This window comes from Mastacembelus armatus, chromosome 22 (genome assembly GCF_900324485.2).
Source record: "Mastacembelus armatus chromosome 22, fMasArm1.2, whole genome shotgun sequence".
In the NCBI taxonomy this organism is placed as follows: domain Eukaryota; kingdom Metazoa; phylum Chordata; class Actinopteri; order Synbranchiformes; family Mastacembelidae; genus Mastacembelus; species Mastacembelus armatus.
In genome coordinates, this window is record NC_046654.1 from 1093540 (window position 1) to 1117164 (window position 23625).

A 23625-nucleotide genomic window follows, 5' to 3' on the forward strand; every position below is an offset into this window, starting at 1 on the left:
TCAAACTTAAAATCACAAATGATACTTTCACCATCTGCGTAACCACAAAGGTTCTTTTGATTTTATCATCTGCCCTCATACGTTCCCAGACGTTCATGTGCAGCCCAGATGTTTTAGGTCCATAGGGTGCAGGCACCGGTTACACCTGTGGTGGTCACATCCTCCTATTGTAATACAGACACAACTGCATGTAGAAGCTGAGTCATGGCAGGTTGACCTGAAAACTAGAAGTCCAGTTGCCATGACTCAGCTTGTAGATAATCTCACTTGGACGACTGAGAGTTTATATATCGGGGTTTCAGAAGCGGGAGATAACTGAGCAGAATAACAGAAAGCAGCACGTGTCCCTGTAGTTAATCATCTGTACAGGGAGGGAGAATATTGGTTAGGGGTCAGATCTGTGTGTTACAGCTTCATAAATGACCTTTGTGATGTCCAGACTTTAATCTGTGTTTGTTTTCCATAACTACAATCCCTTCCTGACCATTACCCAGTGTTTACATTGTCTAACCTTAACCAGAGTCTTTACTGGGTCCTTTATTTGCCACGTGCACCACCTTTAAAACATTGTTGTCTGGTGATGAGGTGATCTTTGTAAGATGTTATACGATGGTGTTTACATTTCTGTGTCTGTTAATAAAGTCACAGTCTGCTGATACAAAGCCACAGATGATTTCAGTGTTTCTCTAGTGTTCAGGCTGCAGGATATTGGGATGTTACGGAGCTTCTGGGGATAAAAATCCATATTTGTGCTTTTACTGTGTCTTATATTCTCTCTCCTCCTCAATCTCTGTGTTGTGAAAGGATTCAGTCTGTTGAGGAAGATGTGTGTTTTTGTTGCGGTGTTCGTGCAGCTTGTGTAACGTCGTCTGTGTCCTGGAGGAAAAGTTACTCTGAGGGCATCAATTATTAAACTGTATGCACAGTCTGCAAAACAGAGGCCACACATAGTTACACTGACTGTTTTTCTACCAGGTGAACCACTGGAGGATTTGACAGAGGAATAGCAAAAACTCAACAGCTGTGTTTTTATCTGTTGTTGTTCAGGTTAAATGCAGATACAAAAAAGAGTCTCTTGTTATTCACAGTGGACAGTGTTACTGCTGCGGTTTCTGTAATTGCCTCAAAAGTGAAAGAGGAAATTTCTCTTTACATGCAATTGTTTGGTTTTGTCTTCGTAGTCCGTATTTGGGTTAAACAGCACCTGTATGTTTTTACCTGCAGTCGTGAACCTATTCCAGCAGTTTGACCTGGGGAGAGATAAAAAAACGCTTCAGGCCAGAGCTGCTGTACATTATTCAACACGTCTGCTGTGCTGGAACAGTCATCAGGCTGATAAGTTGTGTAAATGTGATCCCGCTGATATGGAACCACGTTAGATTTGTTGTTTTCTGTTCAATAAACCATGAAACACTTCCTAGAAAGCTCTGTTACACTACGGGAGTCAGAATCGTGCTTCTGTTTCTGATCGGTGTTTATTTTGCGGTGCAGTGTGTCTGTAAGTGGCTCATGGGTAACGGATTCTGTTTCACGTAGGAAGAAAACATTTCTTTTTAATACAATATTTACTTCTGACATTCATACAGGTTATGTTGTAGTGAGAACATGAACTTGAAAAGAAATGAAAGGAGAACGAGTGTAGATGAAACAGAAAAGTTTTTAGCTTGGACTTAAACATCATCAGAGATGAGGCTTGTCCAACATCATCAGGAGACTAGTCCAGATTTTAGCTGCATAAAACTGAAACGCTGCTTCTCCATGTTTAGTCCTGACTCTGGGCAGGAGCGGTACAGTTCTGGGTGCCCAGAATGATGTTACTTTAATTACGCATTAAAAGGTTCTCAGCAAATATGTTTAGTCAAATCAGATTTTCCTCCAACTTTAGCCTGTTCAACAGGAAATGACCCTTTGTGGACTTGGCCTTCAGTTTCAGGGTGAACCAGGTGTTTAGTTCTTGCTGTTCACGGTGACTGTTTTTTAAAACTACTCTTGGTTGGTGTTTTAGTTCAGTGAAATGTTTTCTATCACTGCAGTAAATTCGTTATGTTCTCTGAGTTTCCTGCTGGAAGAAGAAACTTAAACCTCCCAAGCTGAGAGTCCAGCAACAGAAGGCATGTAGCCAGTGGTTATTTATAAGTGTTGAAGTGTTTTCATCTTTCCTTAAAGTGTTTGGCAGGAAACAGCAGTGTTCCTCGTGCACAGACTCTCAGCCAAGCTGGTTTGTCAGATCCTGCCTGTAGGAAACGTTGTGATTTGGTTATTCTAACAGCACAGTGAGGTACGAGGAGGCTTTTTACTGGAACGAACATGTCAGTGTTTCAATGTTTTGGTCTCAGTCCGATCTGTCCCTGCCCTGGAGTTCAGTATCAGGGCCAAGCCAGAGCCTCACTGGGCTCTTCTCCATATTGTTGGTTTCTGGCACCTCGGCTCAGTAGTAAACAATACAGAAAGACGATACGCTCTTTGGTGGCTGTTCGCTCTGGCTGTGACTGATAGTGGCAGACCATCACACAGCCTGTGTGTGGTTTCCTGATCTCACAAAGCGAGCACCGACACTGGGACTGGCAGACGTGAGGTCCGTTTGTTTTTGCTTCCCACATTTTCCTGTGACACGGTGCACGACAATAGAAATCAGGTGTAGATCATTGTAGAGCTGCTGCAGAGAGAAAAATAAGCACCATATACCAATTGCTTCATGTTAATTTACTTTGGGTTGCCAGATCATGTTCATCTGTCTCATAGACCTTTGATTACAAGCACATCAGTGACACAGACCGCTGCAGTGGGAGACATGTTCATTACAAAACCCCCCAGACCTGGATGTTCGTTAAAAAAAAAAAAAGCAGAAGTCGGCTACACGCGTGTGAGGTCTTCGTGCACGGGGCCGTGCTCAGTGCAAGGAGCCGTAAACAAAGCAACGGTTTGTAATGAAGAAACATGTCTCCCAGTGCGGCCGTGTGTGTCACTGATGTGTTTTTAATCATTTTTGAATAAGCTAATCCAGGCTGGAGGCTGAGACGCATTAGCTTTGAGTAGAGGCAGCTCATTCAGTTTGCCATATTGGAGAGAGTTGAAAATACTGTTCATATTGAACCTATTGTGTTGAGTCTCTAGAGGTTAGTAAAAACATTTATCAAGTGGAGAAATCTGAGGATTTTATAGGTATAACCTGATTCTTTCTCATAACATTTGGTCATGATTTTAGAACAGGGTCTTAGAAATGAGTTGAGTTGTTTAGGCAGAAGGAAAAAATTAGCCGTCCCATAATGCAATGTGTTTTGTTGATAGGAAACAATCATTTCTATTTCTCAGGTGTAAGTATATTCAAGTTCATCGTTCAAAGTGGATCATTGTGAAAGATGCTGTGAACGATAAAAGCCAAAGATAAGGTTTGGGTCTAGTGCTGCATGTCGGGCCCTCTGCATGTTTCAACTCTTCTCTCACACAGACGTCGTGTCTTGACAGCTTGTAACTCAAACACTGACTTTAGAGCCATGAGGTTGGCGGCGTTGTCATAGAAAGACAAGACAAGTTAATGAGTTAAAGGTGCATGATGGAGGTTGGTGCTGTAAGTTAGTTACAGGCTGAATGTGAGTGTGATGTATCGAGGACCAGCTGGACCAGTCCGGACCTCGGACGACTGTAGAAATGTCTCTGCCTACTGTCTGCTTTCTGCAGTACAAGTAATACTCTATGGTACAAATCGAGCTCTTCATACTGTGCAATACAAAGTACAGCACTGTGGTAAATAATCATTTGTTAGATTCTTCCCACAGTTCATTGCTGGTGTTGACATATCGGACATGTTTGGATTCAGGCTGCTCTAGAGTACAGCAAGAGAAAGAAATGTCTAAATATTATAATATTTTGAATACGGCTGATCATCCAACACTTCGTTCAACTATACAACTGCAAAAACGAGACCACAAAAATACCTGGTCTTAGAGCTGCACCAGGCTCTGAGATGGTTTTCAGCTCTGTTTGTTTCATATGGACACAGACTGAAGCTGAACCACTGCAGGGATGTGGCCAAATATCATTATTCATCGGGGCGTTAACAATAGGAGTTCTGCTGCAATGTCGGCACAACCTGATTCCATGCATTTGTTTTTCTGGCCTCTTGCTGTTTCTGCACAACAGGCTCATATTCAATTAGATCTGCATGATATTCATCAGCCAATTAGCTCGAAGATAACAGTCATGTGACGTGTTCACACTGTAGTTCAGCTCTGGTCATGTCAGACACATGTGTCACGCAACTTAATTCTGACAGACTGACAACAACCAGTACTTGCATCATTTAGGAGAGTTGGTCGACAAATGAGAGCAGAGCCTTGAGAATCTGGAGACCAAATGAACTGTGTGGACCAGATCTGAAAAACTCTTTTACTTGTCTATTATTCCTGAGCCCAGAGAGTCTGTCACTTCCCACCTGACAGTGTGTCCCTATGTCCTTCTGTCTGCTCCCTCGTCAGCCTGAAAGTCAGTCTGTCTCATCTGATCGACCCAGGCTGAGCCAGAGGACAGAGGTGTACGTTGACACCTGAATGACTCTTCTTCCTATTAGTGTCATGGAGGCTGATCTTTACAACTCCTCCCTCTGTCCCATCACGTCTCTTAAACCCCGTTTGTCACCACAGTTTAGGATTAATGGGCCATTTCACTGTATCTGTGACCATCAGCAAAGAGCAGAACGGCTTTTCTGAACCCGTGCTCGCCTGACGGCGTTAGACGTTCAGAGGAAACAGAGTTCAGGAATTCACACACCTGTGCAATGTACATGAACACAGACATACCACAGCAAACATTATTTCCATATAACTTCATTAGAATTACATAATAGCATTAGAAAGCTGTGAAACATTCATATGTTTGGAACATCAGTTTATTTTCTATTACTAAATAGGACTTTTCAGTTCAGTACTGTCTCAAGGTCAAGTGTCCATCAACAGAATATTATTATAAGTTATTATAAATGAGTGAAGTGACTGCGACTTACAGAGTCGATGTAAATAATATTATGTAAAGTATCTAGAAAAGATTTGTAGAGCAGCTGAAGGGATTTAACGTGGAGTGACACGGTTCCTTTGAATGTTTCTGTTAAAATCAGCCACGGGCACATGGAAACACTGGTTCAGCCGTTATTGTGGTGCTCACACTGCAGTTTTAAAGCACGCAGTGGTGCTGTAGTGTAGTCACAGTAGATTACTGCTTCTGTTCTGGTTCAACGCTGCTTTAGGTCAATTCAGATTTATTTAGAAACCTCAATGTTCCAAAGTTCCCTCAAGGGAACACCCTGAATCAGAAGGAAGACTCCCCAAAACAATGTGGTGGGGGGGGGGGCAGAGGCAGAACAAAGCTCAGACTGAGGAGGAACCTATGCAGCTGCATCTCGTCCTCCTCAGGACGCCCTGACGGAAACACCAGACGTTCTTGTCCGGTTTGACAGCTTCTACAGCCAGAAGGCGTTTGCAGGAAATGATACTAGTGAGCGTTTAACCCACAGCCTGAGGTCAGAAGACAGATGATGATAAACCCGGTGAGTCACACTCGAGGGTGCGACGTCACCCTCTGCACACACTTCAGCTGGAGAACCAGAGGACGGACCCTGAACCCCACCAGGTTCATTTTCAGTCATGAAACGTGTTGCCGTGAGTGCTCAGGGTCCAACGTGTCTCTCAGCAGGACATGCTGTGATGGGCCGATCTGACACCGTGGCTCAAACAGGTGACGTTTGATGTCCGATATCAGATGCAGCGGCTGCAGCTGGACCTCAGCTTCACTGGACTGTGGTCAGGAAAAGTCAGAGCAGAACAGAAACGAGCAGCTGACCCTTCGATCAGACCAAGAAAGACCCGTCTGTGCTTCCGTCTGTAGCTTGTTGCCCACGTTCTGCAGAAACATGGTTGACATTTTAACTATGTCCCTCCAGTACAGATCAAATGCTTTATTTCTAAAATGTAGTTTGGTTTATTACAGTTCAGTTTGATTAAAGCTCAGAGTAGTTTGCAGCATGAAGCCATTTTAATACAGGGACAAACATGAAACTTTACATTTACCTGCTAACTTTGTGAAGAAATTTCAGTCATATCATTTGTAGTAAGTGGACTTTGGATAAAAGTGATGAAAACACTGCTGCACACACAAAAATATCTAAGTGTCATTTGTGCCTACGTGTTATCTTTCTCTTCCAAACAGCCTGTAACATCCAGTTAAGGAACAACAGTGATTTCTGAGCAAAGGCAGCAGTACTGTGTTAGACGAGTCCACAGGCCTGGGGTAGGAGCTTTTTATGAACTGAAACTGGTCTGTCTGAGTCCTGGAATATACCTGGCACTGCCATTTACTCCGCTCTTGGTCTCGACACCAACATAGTAAAACCGAAAAGGTCATAGAGAAGCACAGTTTGGGGAATCCAGCCTCTTCCCCTTAGTACATGTAGTTAGTCACAACATCTAGTCGGGGAGAGATGATGTTCTTCTCTGAGCTCCCCTCACTCACCATGTTGAAGTCATCACAGGTAGTGGCTCTGCCGTCAGTCCTTCCCTGGGAGGCTTCTCATGATTCAGGTGTGAAAGTAATTTAAGAGGACACCTGGATCACAGAGGTGAGGAGATGAGAAAGATCTTGTGTTCTGCATCCGTGTGAACAAATCAATTAGACCTGAGTCTTTGTAATGAAACTGTAAAAGACTCCACTGCGATGAGACAGTTTTACTTAACCCATAATTACATTTTTGCAAATGTAAATCCACAGTCTCCCTGAGAGTAACATTTATTTGTCTGCAGAACGTTAAAAGCTGACGCTCTGGCCCAAAGTTAATCGGACCGTACTGTTTGCTGCACTAATGATATCGTAGCTGTAGATGCTCCCAACAGGAAACAATTAGACTGCCGTGATAATCTCCCTCCGATGGCAAATCTTTATTTCACTTCTTCTAGAGAAAACATCATTTTCAGACTCATGCCAGATGAAATTACTTGGAAAGATTAGTGTTTCTGCACAGAGCCAAGTGGAAAGTTTGGTAAGAAAGCACGAGAAGGGAAGTAGGCAAACAAAGCTCACTTGACAAGCTCCAGCTCGCAGGGGATTATGGGAATTACCTGGGCTCAAAAGGGTTTGGTGGCGCCAGTGAGGCGCAGCTGGGCGGAAGGATGTAGCCGATTTGTCCCGGGGAGCCCAGCGTGATGGCTGTGCATCCTAAGCAGAACAGACTAACCAGCGTCAGCAGGAGAGCTGAGGAAAGAAGGAAGGAAAGCAGCGAGGAGCGACCTCCTCTTTGCTGCCCTTGGCCGAGCATTTATCCGACTCAAAAACCCGCCTGGTGTGAAAAGGGCTCCGGCGAGGACCCTTCTGGAGCCTGTAGCTGCTTCCACACAATCCCAAGACGAGTTTGGGTTTCACTGAGTGGATTCAACATCCTCCTGGCCTCGCACCCCCCGCCCAGTCCACTTATCCGACTCCTCAGAGTGGCCTGTGGGGGAGGGAAGGGAGGAGGCGGGTAGATGAAAACGATGGGGGAGGAAGGAGGAACGATGATGGAGCTGGAGGGAAAGAGACGTGGGCGGGAATAAAAGGAAGAACAATAAAATGTGGTAAGAGGAGGGAAGGATGAGGAGAGGCTCAGAGTGCCTTTCTCCGTTTTGGCTTCTCAGCTGAGATGCCCTGATTAATTTGGAAAGCAAGCACTGGAGAGAGAGCGAGCGAGGAACACATACACTCAGAAACAATTGGATGGCGAAGGAGAGCGAGCACTTTATTTTCTGATCCTGTGGGAGGCTGTGCTGCGGGTGGCCGACAGCAGCAGCAGCGAGGCGATTAGTCCACTAATCCATAAAGACCTGTCTTACTCTCCTCTTTTTGTCACTTTTTCCTTTATTCTTTCTCCATCTCTCATTATCCTCCGTCCTCTCACTTTCTCCCTCCCACCCTTCTCCCCAAGGCATCCCCTCATTATATCCACCCAGCCTCCCTCTCCCTCCCTGCCTCCCTTTTTCCTCTGACTCATCAGGATCAGGATTAGTCTGTGAATCAAGTGGCCCAGTTCTGGTGATGGTCTGCCCCTGGAACCGCATCCGTCACTTCATCGGCTCTTCTGTTCTGCCTGTGGTTTGTTGGTTTGTAAGATAAACCACCAGTCAGATTTGTATTATAAACTGGAAAGTTCACCCTTGAGTTAAGGAAAAAATGTGTAAGTGGTTGGTGATCCCCAGGACTTCCTTTCTTTCTTCCATCAGCGTCTGCTCTCCACTGTGGTATAACTGAAGTGGCTTCAGATGCTGTTGTCAGATGTTGATCTGTTGATGTGCAGGGGTCCAGTGACAGAACCACATGAGGTCCAATTACATGAAATATTTTCACTTATAGAAAATAGAGCAGGAATTGTCACCTACTAGCAGGGCGGCATCGAGTGTTCTACCGAATATTTCAGCGAGTACTTGAGTAATGGGACCTTTTTAAACAATAGCACTGTTGTGTAAATGACTTGTTACCTAATGACGTTACCGTGTGTCGGCTCCGCTGGGTGAGCCGCTCTGGTTCACAGCTGGATGCTTTCTGTCCAGATGTTAAAGCGCTGACTGAAGTGCCGTTGTGGTTCGTCGGTTCTACTTTACAATACACACATTGCACCGTGTTGTCGTCTTATTTAAGTTTGAAATGATCCCAAACTTTGGACATTTTTTACTAGACCTTTTACTGACGGTGTCGCTCTCTGCCATCGATGTCCTGGAGCGTTCGGTGCTGCCCTACAGACTAGACAGAAGAGTTTGTGAATCTCAAGCCTGCAGATGTTTTGTTGTTTGGTATTCTCTCCACCTCTGACTTTTGTTTTGGGATATCTGGTCTGCTTGAGTCTCTTTTTGCAAAGCACCAAACTTTTTCTTAAATGTTTTCCGAGCACGTTTGCACTCTCTCAGCTGTCGGCTGCTTTACATTCATTCAGCTCCTCACATTTACTCCAGGGATTTGCCCATTACAGCTACAGTCTTTTGCTGCTGGACGCTCAGATGCGTACCTGGTTGATGGACACCTCAGCGCCAGTTTCAGACGTTTTAGGGGGGGTGGCACATTTTTACTTAATCCAGTCACATTTTCCCAGCTGGTCCAGGGATTAATTGCACTGACCTCCTGTGGCAATTCCTGCTTTCTAACCGTCTGGCCGTCTCTCTACTGTGGAGGGGACGATCAGGTGTGACTCTCTGGATTGTATAATAATTTATCGTTCTGTCCTCTGAAGGTTGCACTACCATTCATAGTCTGATTCTGTTTCATTACAGCGGCATCCTCCCCTCAGCATGCTTTGCAAAGTCACGGCTCACCCGTAACAGAATGCTAAACATGCACCCTGGCACACTGAATAATAAATGGAAAGAGAGGAGTATAATCCTGCTTTCCTAGCAGTGTTTTCACCGCAAGGTCTTTGTGCAAAGTGGCTCTCCAGACAAGCATCTTTCCACTGAAATACTGTCTGAAAAGCAGCAGACACACTCGTTTGGATTTTTATTCACTCTGCAAATCTGTTTCTGTCCTGCTCCACATTTGTTGAAGGGCACTAGTTTTCAGTGTCAAACCTGTCGGTCTAACAATGTACTTGTTATTTCTAAAGGGTTATAAACTGAGAGTCCAGCAGGCCCTGGCTCTGTGTGTATTTATATAACCTGATGTGGCTCATTAGTTAGCTGTGAATGAGTCAATCAAGGGCTTAGTCTCCTGTCGCCGTCTGAAACACAGATTCTGGACCGATATGCGGTCCGACCGCTGAACGTTGGATCCTCATAATGACATGATCCAAAATGTGTTGCTGCATCCCAAGACTGAACATGTCAAAACAAGCTAACAAGGCCTGCAGCTTTTACAGGCTGCTCTAAATGTGGCAAAGAGGTGCAGCCTCCTTTTGCCCGAGCGTGGACGACAACACTATTGTATTTCAATATTCAATCCACCGTGTAAGGAGCTGGTTGTAGTAACATTTATCAAATATTTGTGGCCAGTCACTGATCAATTGACGTCTGACGCAGGCTGAACCAGGCTGGAAGTGGGTGCAGTGTTAAGACTAGACGTACTAATGCTGGACTGACAGCTGCCGCTAGTGCAGACAGAAGTAGGTTTAGGAAGATCCGTGTCATAGATCATGTTTAAATCTTCTCATTGTGAACTTCAGGCAGGATCCTGTTGTTTCTTTTCCCAGAAGGACTCACACTGACATGACCATTAATGAACCCACTCTGCCGTTCATACGCCCCGACACACTGATCGGACCTCGGAGGAAATAAACTTACACCCGCTGGACACAGATCACACTCAGGTGGCCATCAGGTGGACAGATGTTTGCTCTGCCTCCTCACACGGAGCACGTGTTGTCAGGGAGCTCTATTATCCTGCAGAGGAAACAGGCACAGAGTCCACTGCTTGCTTACCTTGTTCACATGGCAACCTCAGAGAGGGAGCATGCTGTGAGAGCATATTGCCAATTTGTTAATATTTCAGTAGAGGGAGCGTGTGTTTCTTTACTGGAGAGATTTGTGCAACAGCTGGCTGTGGGAAACGTTTTCACAGCTGTGGAAATAAAAGTGAAACTGCACCAAAACAAGATGGATTTTCTAAATTAGTGGAAAACAACAGAACAGTTGTCAATGTGGAGACACTTACTCGCCAAGACACATGATAAACAAAGGAGAAATAAACATGATGCTTCCCTGCAGGCAGTTAATTCTCTGGAATAATCTTTGTCAAGTCAGGAGGAAGAAAAATCTTGAAGTGGTTTTAAAGGCTGCTCATCTGGCCAACATCTGCATGTAGACCAGTGGGAACAGTGGAGGTCAGTTAGTTTGATGCTCAGTGCAGGATGTGTGATTGGACCGGTCACATCACATCTTTTTTTTTCTGCAAATCAATCATTTTTATGTCGTGCTCCTTGACAGATGTTTCTCCAGTTGCACGGACCAATCTGAGCTTTGTAGGTGGGCTGGCAGCTTTTTATACTAGAGCGGGAAAGAGAGTTAATGGGATTGATGCATCTGCAGCCGTGCAGGTTGTTGTAAGTCAGCTCACAGATTGAACAGCTTTTTCAGTCGTGTCTTTGTCTGAGCTGCACAACAAATGTTTGCTGCAACCACCACAGCTTCTGTGTCTGTGGACCCTGGTCTGTGCAGTGAACCAAGGCCCCGAATATCCAAAGCTCAGCGCTCTACAGACTTAGCAGGAAGTGGTCCGATGAGACAACCTTCACTTTCGTGATGGATCTCGAAGTGTGAAGTACAACAACAAACCAGCCCACACAGATCAGGTGGTTTGTTGTTGTACAGGATAAGTCAGTCAGTGGTTGGTTTAACTTTTTCAGCTCCAGCCATCAGTCAGTTGAAAGAACAGTGTAGCTGCCAAAGTAAATGCTGGGCCAGAGCTGCAAAAATGCACGTGGTCACAACCTGTAGTGTCTTTAAAAATACCAACAATAATGTTATGTCAATAAGTGAATTAGCACTGGCTGCTAATTTAGATGTGAAGGTAATTAAACATTATGTGTTAATGACTCACTACTGTAAAGTTGTTTCACATTAAAAAGGCTTATGTAATTAAAGTGGAGCTTAAAGGCTGATGCTACTGTTTTTATTTGCCATGGTTCACTTGTCACGGAGATCTTTGATTTTCTGTTGAATGACCAGCCTCAAATTGCAGACTCTTAAATAATCCGCCTTTAAGCTCAGAGTGATCAGGACCTGCTCCTTTGGACAAACCCCGAGTGTTACTGTAAAGAGTCGTCACTCTGATTAGACCTTGGTGGTGCAGTCGGGCCCCGTCCGTCCTGTACTGTGCATTAGCATCAGATGACACCTGCAGCAGACATCGATTGACCTTCCAGCTCCTGGTTTCATTTGACTTGGTTTTGCAGCTCAGGGAGGATCTGAGGTCGCTCTGACTCCATGTCCGTGAATCTAACATCCACACTCTCTGCCCCCATGAAGCAGCTTTGGAGCTGCAGTGAGTTGGATCAGCAGGTGAGATACTGTAGGTGCACAGTGATACCGGGAGCTCGCGTGATTCTGGGACTTGTGGTAATCACAGCTTGGTCCCGTTTTCCCCCACTGTCAGCGGTTATAATAGAGGACCCATCTATCATGTGTGGCACCTGCGTGATTCAATTATCCCCATGCTACCTGTCTGAGCAGACGCACCACAGTTTGGACTCAGGCATAAATTACAAGAGAGAATTTGGAAAATGACAATGAAAATAGAAGCGATTACCTGCTTTAGAGGCTTTTCACTGTGGGAGCGATTGGGCTCATAAACGAATGAGCGGGGAAGAGATTTGCCACGAGGATGATTACAGCTGGCAATGATTATGGAAATGGGTGTGAATCACTAGAAACTCAAAGCTCCGGGTGATTTCCAGAGCACACGTAAAAGAGATGAAACTGATATTAATTATTTATGGCTGAGCTCTAGTGTAACGCTGTGAAATTCATCATTCTTAATGTTTTTAATATTTGCCTCTCATCTTTCTTCTGGACTAAACATCAAGTTTTCCAACACGTGCCGTCAACTGTGACTTCATATTCAAACATTACAACACACAGACTGTATTTCCACATGCGCTCCCATACATGCAGATAATTTATGCTAATCTGCCACAATAAAAGCACAGCAGCACCATCAGATACACCATTGTGCCCGTCTGAAGGGTCAGTGCACCCAAATTACAACAAATAGCTAGTAAGATATCTACAGTGGTGGAAAGGTCATGATGTTTCCAGAGATACTGACACTGGAGACATTTATTTCTCATAATAGACAACAGGAGTTTGTTTTTATTGCACATTAAAACTACAGAATGAACCAAATGCTCTGCATAGGGCAGAAAAGCAGCAAAAGGCAATAACCAAATAGGAGTCAGCTGAAAGTAAAACTGGCTGCATGTGAACAAATATCTGTTTTAATAAACTGGTGAACTGATCCTGTTTAATCTTGCACCTCTGACCGAGCATTAGCGTAGCATTAGCATTAGCATCTGTCCCCAGCTCTAGCTTCACTCGTCCCCCCTCATGAAGGACCATCCCATTGTTTACCAGGCGCCCGTGGTTCGATGTGAGTGCTCATTACTCCTGGTGAGGCCCGGCCCCGGTCCACCGGGAGTCCCCTCGGCCCCTGATGGCCTTGTTACTTGAGAAGTGAAACCTCAGAGCTGCCTTATTTGTGCTGTGTTTTAATTCGGTCCCATTAGTGGAGCTGCAACACTCCGTGTTCTTCGCTTCAAAACACCCAATGAAAAACACATGCACACCAGTGGTGCATGTTCACGGTGCTTATTGCTTGTGTACGATATTTTCTTATTCAGGAATTTACGCTAATGATTGATTGTTTTTTGTGGTTGGTGCCAATTATCAGGGTCCCCCTCCCTCTTTATTCCTGCTGTGTGTGGTTTGTGTTTCTGGGAAAAGCCATTTGCTGTCACTCATCGTTAACACATGGAAAACACATGATAAAATCCTGGTTTACTGTAGATCCTAACGTATCGATAAGCAAGAGATTTTCAATAGTTTTGATCAGCGTTTTTTTTTTTTTTTTTTCCCTTCCTGTTTCCTTTGTGTCTAAGGAGAGTCTTCATATCGGCTTTTTATCATTTATCAGCTCAGTGGAATTAAAGCTCCTTGGAGAAATTTGCTTTATTGGGAACATTTTGACCAAACAAATTGTCTGAGGGCGACGTGACTGGATGGAAGATCACTGGGGGGGGGGTTTCATTCCAGCGTGCGGACACATGCCTGTTTCCCACAGCATTGATCTGTCTACCTGTAATTTTTACTGTTGCTCTTTTAAACGCTGCTTCAGATTTTCTTTCCTTTCCTGCCAACAAAGAAACGCAAAGACAAAGTAGTTACTCAAATCTAACAAGTGGCTGTGTGTGTGTGTGTGTGTGTGTGTGTCGCAGTGAGAAAACCTGAAGCTCATTTGCAAACAGACTTTGTTTCATCATTAATCTTCAAAACAAAACATTTTCTCCCACACGGTGAAGAGCGAAGCAGAAATAGCCGGTGAATCAATTAGACCGTGCAGGAATAAATATTGAAGCACACTAATGGATAATTCAGGTTATTGACCAGTAGACGACAAGAGTCATCTAATGTCACTTCATGTGTAATAATTGGACAGTGAAGAGAAGGAGAGTTGAGTTAAAGAGAAATTTACTGCCAATACACTCGAGACCTTCTCAATAATTAAATAAACTGTTTGTCACTGTTTGTTGTTGTGGTGCTTTGGTACCACAACGTCTGTTTACTGATAAAACTCCATCACGTCACAGTGAAGCTGCAACAGCCAAATGCAGAACCAAACCTGTTTCTAACTGGACGATGACCTGGTTTGTTGTAACGTTGTGCTGCTACGTTCTCCACTGGCCCCAACCTAATATTGTCTCTGTGATTTATTAGTTTGACGAATAAAGACTGAGGGCGGTGGTTAGTCTTACAAATTGGCCCCAGATTGGTGATGAACTTTTCTTCCTCTCAGCTGCTTCTCATCTTCCTTCCTTTAGAAACAATGGGACAAATCTTATAATTTAACTTGTTAATGTCGTCGTTTGTTGTCTATGTAAAGTTTTGTGTTGTTGACCAGTCTGAGCCACCATAAGCTCCTGATCACACAGTTTTCTGCCTTTCAATTCAACCTTTGGACTTTGTGTAGTTGTTGTAGTTTCTCCTGGTAGTATTTTATGTAACACAGTCAGTCAAGAGTGTAATAACAGAATATAAGAGTTTATTCCAGTGGCTGTGAAAAATCAAATCGCACTGACCAGATGAACTTTAGATGATGAAGTTTTTCCTCCTCTGTTGTTTTGAGCTGTAGCAAAGATTCTGTTGCAGAGCTGCTTTTTCCTTTAAACCTCCCTCTTGTCTGAAACGTAATAATGGTGGTTTGGGTTTAGGAGGTTACCAACATTTATCATGCATCACCCCAACCTGCCATCCGCCCGACTCACTCCAGACCCCATCACATGGCAATAATTAGTCTATGAAGTCGGTTTAAGGAGAAGTAAACAAAGAGAAGTTGAAGATGGAAAGAGAAGGTGGAAAGAAACAACCGTATTTACTGAGAGTCCCAATTACAGAAGTGATTGTTGTGGCTGGAGGAAAGGCTGTGACTAACACCAGGATGCCTCTGCAGATTTCTCAGTCAATATTTATTTGGAGACATTCAGCCAGAATGTTGTACTTACCCACAGAGCGCTTGATGCACAATTACTGCTTGTCAGAACAGATTTATACAGTCGCTTTTTGTCGTTTAGGGCTGCGGCTGACCAGCTCTCTCTGCGTTTGGCTGGCGGACTGCAGTGTCCTGTCGGTGTGTAATGTGTTGTGATGCAGCCTTGGCTTGTTGGGCAGTAAATGGACTGGGTCCAATGGCTCGTGATGGAGGAGGCTCCACCAAAGGACCCGGCTGCTTTGTTTTCAGTCGCTATTTCGGTGTGTTTGCGTCACAGAGTTGGAAAAACAAGGCTTTTAGAAATCTGCAACCACACACACACACACACACACCAGTCATCCAGCACATTTGATTGACTAAAGATCTCGTGTGTGTGTGACTGTGCGAGTGTGTGTGTGCTGCATGTGGCTGTCTCCTCGTGTAGGGCTGTTTTGATGGATGTTTTCTGGGTGTCTGGGCTGTAGGCCGTGACACCGTGTGTCTGGTTCTCCTGCTGGACTGACAGATTTCTGTCCCTCACACTCATTCACTGTGACAAATCATCTTAAAGTCCTCCGGCACGTCGTCCGATCCCGGAAAATACACGTCCCACAGATGTGGACAGCTTCACGTCTCGCCTGACTTTTTACACAAAAAAACCCCCCAAAAAACAAAAAAGCATCACAGTCTCATTGATGTGACAGAAGTTTTTTTTTTTGACCCAATCACCTGCTTGTTGACGCTGCTTTGTACATTTGCTGTTTATTCTGATCCAGGCAAATATAAATATTTCATCATCCAGCACCGACCCATTTTGACGAGAGAATAATTTGGTGATACGCCTCCCTCCATGTTAGACAGGAGCAACAGTTTCTTCATCCAATGAAATCCGGTGTGTCATGAGTTCAATCTATGAAAATACATATTTAATATTTAAAAATGAGTTTCATCCAGCTGGATCGAGGAATTTGAGAAAGATATAGTAGCATCCCATCAGCCGGACCTTCCACAGCATCTGGTTTTTGCTGACACCACAGAGAGAGATCAGGGGAATAACCTCATTAGGTGGCGTGTTTGTGTCGTGGCCTGTTCTCTCATAAGAGGAAACTACATGACTCTGACACCGTCAGTAGAAAAGTGATGCAGCATTTTGAGTGAAATACTTGTACGACCTGGGAGGAGCAGCAGCAGCAGAGTAACCTGGAGCTGCCATGGCTGAACAGAGAGAAAGGAGCAGAACCTCAAAGTCCAAACAGAAAGACGCCACAAACCTGCCAGCCCAGTCCAGACCAGTCCAGTCCAGTCCAGTCCAGGTGACCGTTCGTTGGAACAGAAACACTGCAGTAATAAGTGCTTAGCAACAATACAGGGAGAAAACACTGCTGCTGTCACTGATATGAGAGCAGTGCAGCACCGTGAGGCTAAAATAGACCAACCGACTGCAGCCAAGTCGTCATTTTATGTATTTTCCTTTTCAGAGGATCAGTCGGGTTGGAAACCAACATCTGTAGAGAGTCACTTTGACGGTGTCTGCTCTTCTCTCCTGCAGGAATTAAAGCTTTTCTGCTGCTCCCCCGTCCTGACCACCATCCCCATCCCTCTCTGGCCACCACAGATATAAATAAACTGGTCAACAGCGTCTCCAGGTTCTGTCATATCTTCTTTACTCTAACAAATCGGATGATAGCGCAGATGCTGTACATACAAATTCCTAATGGATTTCTCTAGGATTTTCTTTTCTTTGTTGTGCGGTGGTTATGGTCTGCTGCTCGGCTTCATTTTCTGCTGTGCTGCATTTTTTTTTCCCGCTGAAGGTTTTTCTACACGAGGCTCTTAGTGTCTCTTCAGACTACAGCAACAGTCTGACTGATGTGAATCCAGATCAGGAGCTCTGCTGCGTTTCATTCTGCCCTGCTGCTCCCACATGTACCGTAAATATAGAATAGAGCAGAATAGAACATGCTCTAGTTTTTACCTGCTGAATCCTCATTTAATAAACACGTTTAAGGTTTAATATTGAAGCATATTGAAGCTCGTTTGGCATTGGACCACATCATTCATAATAGATGTAAATAGATGTAAATCCTTTGTATATTAATGGCTGCAGGCCAGGTCAAGATGAGACGGACTGTACAAATCAATAGGCTCTCCTTGAAAGACATTCAGTGTTGTGTGGAGAGATATATTCATACCTGTGGGGGCTAATGAACATTACACACATCACCTGGTTAAGACTGTGGAAAAGTTCACAACAAGCACTTTGTATGACCTGAGTCCTGTGGACTGTTCAGTAAGTCCTCACAGTAAAACTGCACAAACCTGTTCATGTTCTGACCTGCCAAGGTCGAGTTTACGGTTAAAAGAACCATCGCTCGCTGTTGGTGGGTTCTACACCCAACGATCCACATTTTGTAGTGCTGCAACAACATCCTGCTTCTGTCATTATTCACAAACCCTAAGTCATTTAAAGCCTTTGAGCAAGTGTCCTGTGGTCTCAGCATGGTGAGCTGTCGTTATATATGTTCCCTATGAGCAGCTAAATACAGGAGTGGACCTAAAGCTGAGCTCTGTCCTGCAGGTTCTCAGTGTCCACCTGTTAAAACTGTCATTACATCCTGAGAGGTTTAAGTGCTGATTGACAGACCTCATGTACGGCTGACCAATGAGCAGCTTTCCCTCTAATATGGCCGACCTTTGTAAAAGTATATCTGGGAGATGTTAGTCTGCTTGTCTGCGGCTTCTCTTCACCTCCTCACGGTGGCATTTGAGGTCCCTCATTAGACGACTGAATCTTAGTTTTCAGGTGACGTTGTGTTTTGTTTTTTTTTCATGTCACTGGAGGTCAAACTCCTTCTCTCTCACCTGGACGGATGAACCACAAAGTTTGAATTAACCACTTCAGATCCTGGCGAACACTCGCGGGTCGTTTCGGCTGGCTGCCGAATCATTTGGGGGGGGTCAGACCCCTGTCGTTTGTGCTGAGGTGACACTGGCCGACTGGTGAGCCGCCAAGTCACCAATTAGGAGTCTAGTTATTGCGGAGGTGAGAGTGGGTGTCTGGGATTTCAGTTCCAGCTCGATACTGTTGTCAGAGTCGTCCTTTATGAGCTGACAGGGTCCTGGAAGGGTCCTGGGTGCTGGAAGCCTGCCTGCTTTAAAGGAACCAAACCGGACCGGTGTTTATCTCACTGCTGACACACTACACCACCTGTCTGTCTCTCATCCAAATACTCTTTGTGTCTCTGCGTCCTTTTTCTGTCCTGTGAGTAACACACTCTGAGCATTAAAAACTGACACTGGTTTTCTGGTTTTCTTGCTTTGGGCTTTTCTTTTTTCCCCAGTCCACTTTTTTGTCATTCTTTCTTGTGTATACATGAGCACACTTTATCTCAGAAACACAGTCGCTCTCGGCTGTTGTCCGTCCAACACTGGTCCTGCATCCTTCTTATCCTGCGGCTCACACGCCATCATCATCATCTTCATCATCATCTCCCTCCACCTCCTTCCACTCTGTGTTTTTCAACCTAAAAGTCTTTAAACGTGTTATTTTTTCTCCTTTCTTTTGTCATTTTTATTGGCTGGGAGGAGTAGGTGGGGGGGGGGGGGGGGGGGTGAGGGAACTATTTTGAGTCGGGTCTCTATGGAAACAGCAGCAGGGCAGATAGGAGGCTGACGGATCGACGCACCGTGGAAGTTGAAAAGGAGGGGAAACACTTCTTAAACACCTCGACAGCGGTGACAGCTATCGTGGCGTCTGCCATCAGACAGACCTGCTTCATAAGAAATCATCAATCTCACTTCTCTTATGTTCTTTCTCACGTTCATCAAGGCTCGACCGCCACTTTACAATGTCCGTCTCCCTTTGAAAGCTTCCGGCATCATGTACACTAGTCGTGCGGGCAGTAACTGGACCTGCTGTGGTCTTGTTTGAGTAAGTGCTTATTAGTGTAATTTAGTTGGAGCCTGTTTTGTTAAATGGCTTTCATAGGGCTGAGGTGTTTACTGGGTGATTGACAGGTCGTGTCCAGGTGATTGACACGATCCACTGAAATTTTTAGGGTTTGGTAGCCACACGTTACAGACGATGTCCTGGGTGGTTTGTCACGACCGTCTGTGACGCTTCGCTCGTGCAAAGTCGAGATTTACTTCAGGAAAATAAAAACAGAGTCTCCAGTTTTAAGATATGGCGCCTGTGTGCTAATAGATGCATGTCAGTCTTTTTATTCCAGTCAAAATAATCATCAAACGCTCTGAAGAACCAGGTTTGTAGAACAACAAAGAAAGAAGATTAAAGCTTATCCAGGAAAATAAAATGAGAAACTAAACAAATACGTGTGTGTGTGTGTGTGTGTGTGTGTGTGTGTGTGCACGTGTGTGCACGTGTAATGAAGTGGATTTACTTCATCCTTCCCTGTCTTCCTGTGTAGCGCTGCTTTATGCCACCATCTTTGGAAACGTGACCACCATCTTCCAGCAGATGTACGCCAACACCAACCGCTACCACGAGATGCTCAACAACGTCAGGGACTTCCTGAAGCTCTACCAGGTCCCCAAGGGCCTGAGCGAGCGGGTGATGGACTACATCGTGTCCACCTGGTCCATGTCCAAAGGCATCGACACAGAGAAGGTGAGACTGGGAGAGGAAAGCCAGATGTTAGTGCAGACGTGAGCTTTTGTTTATCATAAAAGTATTTTGTGTTTTTGCACTACGATCATTTTCCAGGCTGGGCATACAACCTTGACCTCAGTCAGCATTAAGGAGGTTTGTGTTAATTTCACATCCTGTGTCCTTTTCCCTCCTTCTCTTCGTCCTGGATCCTGAGCCTTCTCTCCAACAATCCTATTTTTGGACTTTTTGCTGAGATAAATCCACAAGTTAGAAGAGCCATATGACGAGTCTTGTGCCCACCCTCAGTACGAGTACCTCATAGTTGGAGTCGGGGCCAATTACTGGGTGTGTTTTGTCAGTCTGGGAGCTGTTACACAGTACACAGTCAGCTGTTTATGTGAATACACACCCAAAAAAAGACCACAGGCTCCCAGTGCTACTAATAATCCCCCACTTTAAATAGAGCACAGATTTTCAAAGAGCGCCGTGTTGTGTTTTGATGCAGCAAAGGCTTGCGGCTGATTTGGTTCCTATTTAACAAGGCCTGACGGTGGACGACGGACTGATGTTGTGTTTTCTCTGTTTTTACCTAAACGCTTCAGTTAATTCAGCTCGATTTCAGAGTTTGGGTAATGAGCTGGACAAAGCGATTACAGTTTACAGTTTAGGCTTTTTGGCACACAGTCTTTCCAGAGGGAGTTAATGGATGCAACAAGAAAATAAGCCTGAATTTGTAAACTGCAGGGGGAACCCAGAGAGGGAGGGAGGATCCTTCAGGCTGAAGCTCTAGTTTGGAGATTTGATGGAACCCACGCTGATTTTAATGAACTTCTTTAAACATTTGGCTTCCATCAGACTTTCAGGACCATGGATTACAAAAGCAAAATCAACTCTTTAAAACAGTCAGGAGTGCAGCTCGTCCTCAGTAGCTTCTAAAACCAGCAATGACCCCGGGAGGATTTATTGCATTAAAGGATTTTCACAAAGTGAACTCTGGGCACGAAGAAGGGAATTAAAGACAGACCTCACTGATCTCCATCCAGCCTCCTGTGAACAACAGTGATCTTTCGTCTGTGTGACCTGTGACCTCTGTGTGACCTGTGACCTCTGTGTGACCTGTGTCCAGAGCTCTTTGGAAAAAACTCCATGAGGACTAAAACCTTCCTCAATGATCAGCAGAAAACCCAATGCTGGTCTATTACAGCTCGTCTCTCGTCAACAGGAGGTTGGTGTTAAACTACAATGTACGGGACATTGGGCCGCCCCAGGTGCAATGCATCCTGGGTGTTGTAGGATTTTTTGTGGGAGCTTTTTCACTGTTTTCTCCAGTCACAGGGTGTTGAGAGCATTTTTGAATAATTTGCTGTTTGACTCATGAAGGGCTGAGTTGGATTAAATGATTGTGGAGCAGATGAATATTCCTGTAATTTGTGTTTGTTCTGGAAACACCAAACAGCAGTGTGACTCCCTCATGTCTCCGTCCTCCAGGTCTTATCCATCTGTCCCAAGGACATGCGGGCCGATATCTGTGTCCACCTCAACAGGAAGGTACGTATGGGCAGATTCCTCAGACGCAGCAGGTAACCTGGGTCATTGTGTATACAATGCCGTTAGAGCCATCTGCACTCGACTGATAGGGGTCCTGAGACTTTGGCGGACTCAAACTGCTGAGCTGGCGTTGAATGAGACTCCTTCAGTTGTGTAACTGCTGTGTGACAAGGATCTCCAGTGACAGACGCTCAGACGCCACTAAACTTAGTCGTGTCATTCGGTGCAGCCGGTTTCTCTGTTTCTGTAAAGTCAAGTCAGTTCAGCTCATTTGTCAAGTGCAGGATGTGTCGATGATGGAGTTGTCGATTTATTAGGAACACCAAGCTAAACCTGAGCAGCCTAGTCCAACAGTCCTGTGGTAAATCCTCTTCAGGTGATAATGTTTGTGTTCAGGCTGTTTCTGAGCTGTTTCTATCTTATTTCCTCTGTATTAACACTGAGCTTTTCTAAAGTTTCACTATAAAAATAAACCGATTTTATTATAATCTAATTTGATGCAGTAAAACGTTCTTTACAAGAAGGATTCAGGCCCTTCCGTTTATCAAACAGTCCTTCAGAGGAATAGAAAAGGAAATGAGTAGTAAAACACAGACCCTGACCCACACGAACGCTCCAGCAGACTGAGACACATCGTATTGATCTTGTGTGCTGAGACTTCACAGCAGCAACAGTCATCAGGTGGATTCAAATAATAAAATGAAATGAAATGTCAAAGCCAATGATGCGCTGCGTTTGAGATCATTTCACTCTGTCTGAAACCAGCACTCGCTGAAGATTTCAGCCTCAATCTTCTTGGTTCTTCTTCAGGTGTTTAATGAACATCCGGCGTTCCGCCTGGCCAGTGACGGCTGCCTGCGCTCGCTGGCGGTGGAGTTTCAGACGATCCACTGCGCCCCCGGGGACCTGATCTTCCACGCCGGGGAGAGCGTCGACACCCTCTGTTTCGTGGTGTCGGGGTCACTGGAGGTCATTCAGGACGATGAGGTCATCGCCATTTTAGGTATGTGGTCACGTGATTGAGTCGGTGCAGAAAGTTTAGTGTTTTCTAGTGACGCCGAGAATCAAACAAACTTTTAGTGTCAGTGACTTGACTTCTGTAATATTGTGTGTGTGGGTTAGTGGTCGATCAGTTAACTGGTTCGTCAATCAACAGAAGATACGTTTTTTACGTTTCGTTATAGAGCCTTTCAACTGAGAGTGTGAGGATTCTCTGGTTTTTTTTGTCATTGGATTTTTCCCTGACACAAATAATCGTCACCTGCAGCTGACGAGTGGATTTACTTTTGTCTGAGGGAAGAAATCAGTTTATGAGTTTGTGATGGTGCAACGAAGACACATCCACAGTGAGAAGCCTTAAAGTCAAGTCTCATTTTATTTATACAGCCCAATATCACAATCACAACGTCTCCTCCAGATGCTGTTTGATCTGTGCGGCGTCTGTCGTCATAGGGAGTCTGGCATGTGGACAGGGCCATACTGTAGCTTGATTGACTGGCAGTTCATATTGTGAATAAATGAACTGTAAATGTGAGAGCTGAGGTCAAAAAGTCCTGTTGGCCTCCTCCACTGAGATCAGAAGAGGCTTCATCATCCCAGGTGAGAAAAATGTCCTTCAGCTGCAGAGGAAAAACTCGTACGGGACAACAGTGACATAGATCTGCTGTTTCAGGGCTCCGTCTCTCAACGTGTTCACACAGAGAGCAAAGAGAGAAAGCTAAGTCATTTCAATTATTGCTCTGAGAAGCTGGAACAGTCAGACTCTTATCTGCTGCTGTACATATTGCTCTCTGCTGCCTCGTACTGTGATATTCATGAGGAGGAGACGAACAGCGGAACCGGAAAGGAAGAATAGGAGGCAGGCAGAGATAATGTCAGGGGAACTGCCTCTCATTGAGACAAGCACAGAGAACACTGATGGTCAAAATGGCTGCTGTTTGCTGGTGTGTGAGTGTTTACTGACAGCAAAGGACAAGAGGGAAAGATGATTATAACAGAGTTAGAGAACTGCTGCTAAGATCATGTCAAACTCAGCAGTCAGGTTAAAGGATCATCACACAGAGGACAACCTTAAACCTTATGCAGTTTCATAAAGTACTGTACTATAACTCAGCTATAAAGCAGATCAAGCCTGTACACACAGCAGACGGACCTTTATTTCTAATTTCCCTCCTTCCAGCCTGGACCCCCCCAATACACTTTAACTAGCATCACTCATTTAGTTTGTTGTCCCAGACTTTAAAGCTTTTGGGTAAAAACCAGACAAATGTAGAGCGATGAGGGCGGAGAGG

General features: G+C 44.8%; 1 protein-coding gene across 1 annotated transcript in view; it reads left to right on the forward strand.

Moving 5' to 3' along the window:
- kcnh5b (potassium voltage-gated channel, subfamily H (eag-related), member 5b) overlaps positions 1 to 23625 on the forward strand; it is an 85686-nt gene that overhangs the window by 34276 nt on the left and 27785 nt on the right. Inside the window, exons 9-11 of the mRNA XM_026310144.1 lie at positions 19605 to 19804; positions 21275 to 21334; positions 22145 to 22337. Coding sequence (XP_026165929.1) covers positions 19605 to 19804; positions 21275 to 21334; positions 22145 to 22337 — 453 coding nt within the window. The remainder of the gene's footprint in view (positions 1 to 19604; positions 19805 to 21274; positions 21335 to 22144; positions 22338 to 23625) is intronic.